This window comes from Falco punctatus (assembly GCF_963210335.1).
Source record: "Falco punctatus genome assembly, chromosome: 1".
Classification (NCBI taxonomy): domain Eukaryota; kingdom Metazoa; phylum Chordata; class Aves; order Falconiformes; family Falconidae; genus Falco; species Falco punctatus.
The window spans coordinates 97,246,420-97,252,951 of NC_137580.1; the positions used below are offsets into that span (position 1 = coordinate 97,246,420).

The 6,532-nt window shown below is 52.7% G+C and overlaps 1 protein-coding gene across 1 annotated transcript; it reads left to right on the forward strand.

Moving 5' to 3' along the window:
- Nucleotides 1–68: 68 nt before the first annotated feature.
- LOC308065321 (uncharacterized protein) lies at nucleotides 69–6,244 on the forward strand. The gene is made up of 4 exons (XM_080391147.1): nucleotides 69–3,905; nucleotides 4,234–4,507; nucleotides 5,095–5,173; nucleotides 5,534–6,244. Exons 1-4 carry the CDS (start codon nucleotides 3,836–3,838, stop codon nucleotides 5,588–5,590), a joined length of 480 nt encoding a protein of 159 aa, XP_080247273.1. The 5' UTR covers nucleotides 69–3,835; the 3' UTR covers nucleotides 5,591–6,244.
- Nucleotides 6,245–6,532: the final 288 nt, after the last annotated feature.

Genomic DNA, 6,532 nt, shown 5'->3' on the forward strand with positions numbered 1-6,532 from the left:
GAGCCTTTCTGTCAGCCAGGAGCCGGACTCCAAATTGTGATTGAGGCACCCTTTTTATCGAGCCCTAAATTCACACCCTCTGAGAGAAGGTGGTTGGAAACTGCCTTCAAGCAGTGGAGCCTGCTCAAGTCTTCATATCCAAGGGTTATCTGCGATAATTGGTGATTTTGTCCTTGTTAGTGATGAGGATGAAAAATGGTGCGCTGTTTCAGAAACACAGAATATGATGAACTCCACTTCTTCCGTTCCTTTCACATGACGCATTTCTGACTGCTGCAGTGGTCATGTGCATTTTAATAAGTCATGATGTCCAACAGACTTTGAAAAGAGTTTGTAAAATCAACAGGGATTTTTTCAGTTTCTGACTCCAGTTGGCTGCCGTCACAGGCAATCTTGTAATCAATGTCAGCCCCTTCCCTTCCTATGGGCCCCCCTTGCAGACAGCTCTGCAAGTGCCACCTAAGTCTGCTTATTGCTGACAAACAAAGGATTTTCAAACGGTGAAGATATGACCAGGTCAAACCCCTGGAAGCACTTCATCCCGCACGTTTGTGCGTAGTGGTTCTAGTTTTGCCTGTAAAGCAAATGATGACGTATTCTTGCAGCATCTGCTATTCTAACAGGGCTTTCATCTCTCTGTAACCCCTCTGGAAGGGCAACTTCCCTGTCATTCAGTCGCGGGTGAAGGACATAGGCAAGCAATTCTTGCCGAGTAGTAAGTGAGCTGTAAATCTGTTCCCTCGCAGAACACACACGGAGAAGTTTTTCTAGCAGTGCTCAGTGCAATGGGATCAGGACTGGGTTTTGAGACTGTCCCTGAAAGCTATCTTCAAGAAGCACAGTGGGAAGGAATCTGCTGTCCAAGTATGACAGGTTTTAAAGGAATGTCCTGAGTCTTCGGAGTGCTTCAGCTGGCGTGTTTATGACTACACAGGTTACACAGCCTGCTGGTCTTCACATTTCTCACGTGCTATCCTACTCCAGGCTATCCTTTAGCGTAGCTTTAGATCTGGCTAAAGAAAGAAAGGACCGCTCAGCTCTTCAGCAAACGGGGAACCTCCCTCCACCTTTGCCTCACTCTTCCATATGTGAAGAAGAATCCCTCGTTCTTTTTTCCAGGCGTTTGTGTGCCTTCTGCGACTTGTCCTCTGCCCTTACTGCGAAATACAGCTGCCTTTGAGAGCCATGGTTGACCATGAACTTTACTGCAGCACACGGACGGAGGAATGCGAAAACTGCCACCGCTACATACTGGTGCGAGACCTGAAAGAACATCCTCGCGTCTGCGGGCTAGTGGGGGTACAAACCCAAGGAAGTGCACCGTCTGGCTTTGAGGATGAGGATGCACATTTGCAAGACCTCCGGCACAGTGGAAGAGAATCAGGAACAGGTAACTGCGCTGGGCCACTGTGGGGAATGCCCAAGGGGCTAGAAAAGCAGATTTATAGCAGCTGTGTAGGGGGACATCCCTTAAGGACATTAGCAGAAGCAATGTTTCAGCAGCACAAAGAAATCAGAAGCGAGGTGAGGTGCAGAGATGAGTAATAACCAGCTTCATATTGGACATTTGGCAGCCGATCCAAGCGTAAGGGTTTGTAACTCTTTCTGGGAAAACGCTGGGTAATGACAGCTCCAGAGCCACTGGGAGCGGGCTGATTTTCCCGTGGAACAGAACTGCAAAGGTATAAGCCAGCTACACAGAGGACTGCTGAGGTCCCTGGGGTGAGAGCCCAGGCCACTGCCGATTCTTTTGTCTCAAAGTATCGAGCTTCGCAACGAAAGCGGGAGTTGTTTGCTCGTGGCACATTCTGCCTGGGTTTGTGCGGCAGCTGCGCTCCTCCTCGGTTAAGCAGCAGGGTAGGTAAGATCTGGATGTGGGGTCACGCCTGTAGCACTGCGCATTTCTGCAGTGACGTCCCGGACATCGCTGAGACTCTTATCAGCGGGGCAGACATGAAGCGTCAGCTGGTTGTGGAAGGAGAAATGGTGCTAAAGGATTTATTGGAGGCAGTCGTGGGCTTTTTTAGCAGACCGCTGGCTCTATCTTGGACCCCAAAACACTACTCTCACGCTGGATGGCGTGGATTTGCTGATGTGGAATGAATTCAGCAAGTGTGACTAGAGTAACTGTTGCCTTAACGTGTGCTCAGGTTGCCGTCCTGTGACACAGAACAGCAGCCTGTTGCGTAGGGATCCAACTGCGCCAGACTTCTCTCTGGTAGGGGATGTAACTCTGCTTTGCTTTGCAGATGATGAGCCCGTCACCCTGCCGTGTCAAAGTTGTGGCTTGCGGTACCCTATCTACGAGCGGATGGATCACGAGGTTTAGTATTTTCTTGTATTACCTACTGACAAATAATGATTTTGAAAGCTCTTGTAACGTGCAACTCCAGGGCCTGTAGTTTAGTTTGCAACAGAAATGTTTGCCTTGCACATCCGAGTGATGTTAAAACCAGCATGTGTGTCTCACAGCTCAGGTGGGAGAGGAGCAGAGGCGTGTAACCTGTGTAGGTAAGAGGGGAAGGAGGCAACGCAGGCTGTCCATCTAGGAGATGGAGGAATGTCTCGCAGGGTAGATGTGAAGAGAGAGAGAGAGAAAGGTTAAGGACGTGACTCTATCGGGAGCTCAGCCTAAGCGAGGAGCGGTGGGTTTATGAAGTGCTGAGTGCCGCGCAGCGCTCAGCAGGGGATTCAGACGCTTCTCGATATTGCTGCCTGGTATTTCTGCTATGGAAAGAACACCAGGTCTTGGTGCTGCTGAAGCTGTTACTGCTGTTCAAGAACACTGGACAGGTACCAACTAGACCGCTCGGTGCTTTAATGCTTCCGTACACCTAAAGAGCAGAGTCGGGGAGGGGGGTGCCCGCGGAAGAGACAGTCCTCTGGGCTTCGCTGCTAGGACAGAGAAGTTAGGAAAACGCTAAGCTCGCTCATTTTCTCTTTCACGGCTCTTTTGCATTCTTACAGTCCTAACTAGTGACGTTGTGTTTTGCCGGTTGGTTCTTCTGGGCCTTTCCTGTCCTAGGTGATAGTAAAGTCAATATGAATAGAAATGAGATCTGACAAAATTTCATAGCTTATCACGTGTTAAATGGTCGTGCTGACAGGAAGGACAAGTCCCATCCACCTCCTATGGCAGCTGGCTGGTGGAAGACGACTTTATCTCACAAAGATAACAGATGCTTTCCTTTCTAGTTCCTATTTTTGTTTTGTGGGTTTCTGTCGTCTCCTTTTGTTATTCCTCGATGCAATCAACCGGCAGGAAAACATGACGTTATAACAAGGATAGCCAAGAGGGGCACTTCTGTGGGCAGCATGACTTGGAAATCACTGTTAAACTGATTTTTGTTTTGCATTTGGTTTTTAAGATGCCACTCATAGCAGGCCAATATCAGGAACCTGATCAGAGCTACCCTGACAGGACTCTAGGGCTGCTTTCCCCATGCTTGGCCCTGGCTTTGCAGGGTCATGTGTAGGTGTGAGAGGCACAAGCACGAACAGGAGCAGGTAGGGTTGTTGGCTGGCTGGCGGCAAGGCCCCAGCTACGGGGTGGTTCTCTTCAGCAGGACCGGCTCATGCTGCCAGGTCCAGTTTTGCTCAGGTCCTGTGATAGCCAGTCATTCTTCCTAAGCTCTGGCTAAGAGCAAATGCACGTGTCAGCAAACGATACCTACCTCTTCCGAACAAACAGTTCCCTGCTAACCTTCACCTTGCTGAGGGGGGATGCTCTGCAGTGCTTTTATGGGAATAAGTCTGAATAAACTGTCATGGAAAGAGTCAGACATCTGTTTTGTTTTAGCTCGTCTGTGTGCTGCGCCCAGCAGCTGAGGACTCCATGCCTCCTAAGGCCAAGAGGCAGAGACAAGAATCAGCAGAGCCACCCTGGACACGAAGCAAGTGCCAAGGTATGGGCAAAACACACACTTACACACGCACGGTTTTCCTTTACGTTGCAGGAACACTGGGTGTGTTCCAAGCTCACTAGATGTTGTTACCCTGTTCTGCCTCCAAAATTTACAAATCTTCGATCCTCCACCATTTTATGCAAGAAAGATGAAATCCTTAGAACTCAGTATCCTCAAAGATCTTGGTTGCAAAGCTGTATGCTGCTGGAATGGCAGTTGGCTCTACTTGTGTTACCTGAACGGTCTTGAATCTCTCCGGCTGCATTGACTGTTCCTGTGAAGCGCTGTGTTTGTGTCATCTGAGGAGATGTTTCTCCTTGGCGCACAGGTCGCTGCATGAAGAAGGAGCCTGGACCTCCTGCAGAAGAGGCCCGGCTGCCGAGGAGACCAAGGAAAACGGCAGCCGGCGGGAATGCACAGCTGCCCGCTCCCACCTCACGAGGGAAGGCCAGGAAGAAGGCGGCTGGCAAGAGGGGCAGAGCGAGGAAGAGAGGGGCCTGTGAACGTGCAGGTGCGTCACCGTCCCCTCAGAGGCCTGCCAAGTGCTCCCGCTCGGAACCCTTCACGTCCGGCCCGTCGAGATATTCTCCGAGCCAGCCAAGGTAACACCTCTGCCTTCCGTTCCAGGCAGCCACGCCGGGGCTGCCCCGAAGGGTGAGGGGCCGGCGGCACTGCAGGAACAAGTTTTGCTCTGCTGGGAGCAGGGGCGCAGCCTCAGCCTGGCGCACTCGCGTCTTCAGGCGGCAGCGACCCAGCAGCGGCGGCAGTGACAAATGCATTCCAGTCCTCCGCCCTGTCCCCTTGCGCTGCAAACCCGGGTGCCCTCGTGTGTGCTTGCAGCTGAAAGGGTGTCACTCCATGTAACGCGGCTGGTGCTTCTCCGCGTGTCAAACAGCAAACGTAGACTTTTATAGCCAAGTAGAACGGGCAAAAGGGTCCCTGGGAGACAGTGTCGCAGAGCGCCTTGGTCCCTGTCCAAGGCAGCGCTCTCACCTGAGCTTTCCTCTCTGCTCTTTGAGTACAATCTGGTGGTTCTGCTCCAAAAGAAGTGGGTCAGGGCTCAGGAGAAGCTTCCTCCCAGCCCCCGCAAAGTCTCCCTGGTGTGAAGGACCTGTGCTCAGTTAGCAGTGAGAGCGCTGACGTGGGTGGGCTGGCTTCCTCTGAAAGCATCCCTCTCCATCCTTGACAGCACCAGCAGCGAAGGAGAAAGCAGCCTCAGGACACAGCACACGGGCTGCTCCATGCAGCTGCAGGCGCCGGATCCAGAGGTGAGGCAGCCAGCGCAGAGCAGAGCAGAGCGCGTGGCGTCGCTCCCGCGTCGGGTGCGCTACGGGACGCCTCCGTTGCGGAGCGCTCGGTGGGCAGCGCTGGGCTCTGCTGGTGCACGGGCGGCATGAAGCGCTGAGGGCTGACGCGCTGTGGGCTCGCTGCACGCTGGGCTCATCCTGAGCGGGGCTTGCTGGGAGGAGAGGGCAGCGCCTGCCCTGCTGCTCCTCACGGCGCTTTGTTCAGGGGCATGAGCTGATGTTACAGCCCTTCCTGCACCAGCGAGGCTCTTATCAGTGGCTTCCACTCAGGGACTCTTTGCAAACAGCATTTTCACTTGTTCTTTTTCCCTTTCCCTTTAGCTGATGACCAGGAGCCAGGCAGCTTCGCAGCCACAGGGGAACGGACCCAGCAACTGATAAAGCCACGTTCGGCCCTCTGCGGACTAATTCCATGCAGTAGAAGTCATTTCTTTTAGCATAAGAAAATTACTATGTTGCCATGTCATTGAATTTCTACAGATATTGTCATTTACAAATAAATTATTTATTTTTGCGCAGGAGAATTCCTATACTGCCATGTCACTGAGTTTCTACAAATTTAGATAGTTATAGGCAGTTGTAGTTACAGCTGGCTATAGGCATAGGCGGCTACAGGCAGTGATCACGATATATATAGGTACTTTTAGGGTGTTCAAGTATACTACAGGTTTTCACTCCTATGATCTATACCAGTAGCACCCCACACTAGCGGCCCCCACCGTGACCTTGAAACCCCCCTGGGCTGTGTTTCTGGCGAGCTCTTTGCAATACCCCCTGACGCAGTGTTTGTGACCCCCTGAAATTTCAGCCCCTTGTGCCAGCCAGTCTCGAGTGGAGTGAGGCCCCCCCGGAGCTGCGTGCCGCAGAGGGGCATCCAGAGCCCCCTGCCTGCGGGAGGCCAGGCTCCTTGGCCAGCGGCTGGAGCACGCCCAAGGCGCAGCGGGATGTGGGATGGAGGCCAGTGGGAAGGTGCCGGGATGGTGCCAGGGCACCCTCACAGCCCTGGCAGCTGGACCCCTCCCTGGAGCCCGGCGTTGCGTCCCCCCTGGGCCCAGCACAGCACATCTTCTGGCGTCTCACAGGGAATGGGGGTCTGCGCCTCCGCCGCATGTGTTCAGGGGTCACCTGCATGCCCAGGACACAGACAGGGGGATGGTGGCAGCCGGGGGTAAGCTCTGAGCTGGGGCTTCCTTGGGGGACATTTCTTAGTAGCATAGACTGATATAGTATTCAAAAGTTTACATTCTAAATAGAGTTAAATGTTTTCTCCAAACATGGTGCAATCCCATATGACATACGGAATATAGAAGGCTAATGTCA

Excerpts from the sequence above, each read along its gene's own strand:
- LOC308065321 (XM_080391147.1), top strand. The coding sequence starts at position 3,836 with ATGCCTCCTAAGGCCAAGAGGCAGAGACAAGAATCAGCAGAGCCACCC. Across the intron at positions 4,508-5,094 it reads TATTCTCCGAGCCAGCCAAG|CACCAGCAGCGAAGGAGAAA; the intron begins GTAACACCTCTG and ends CATCCTTGACAG. Across the intron at positions 5,174-5,533 it reads TGCAGGCGCCGGATCCAGAG|CTGATGACCAGGAGCCAGGC; the intron begins GTGAGGCAGCCA and ends CTTTCCCTTTAG.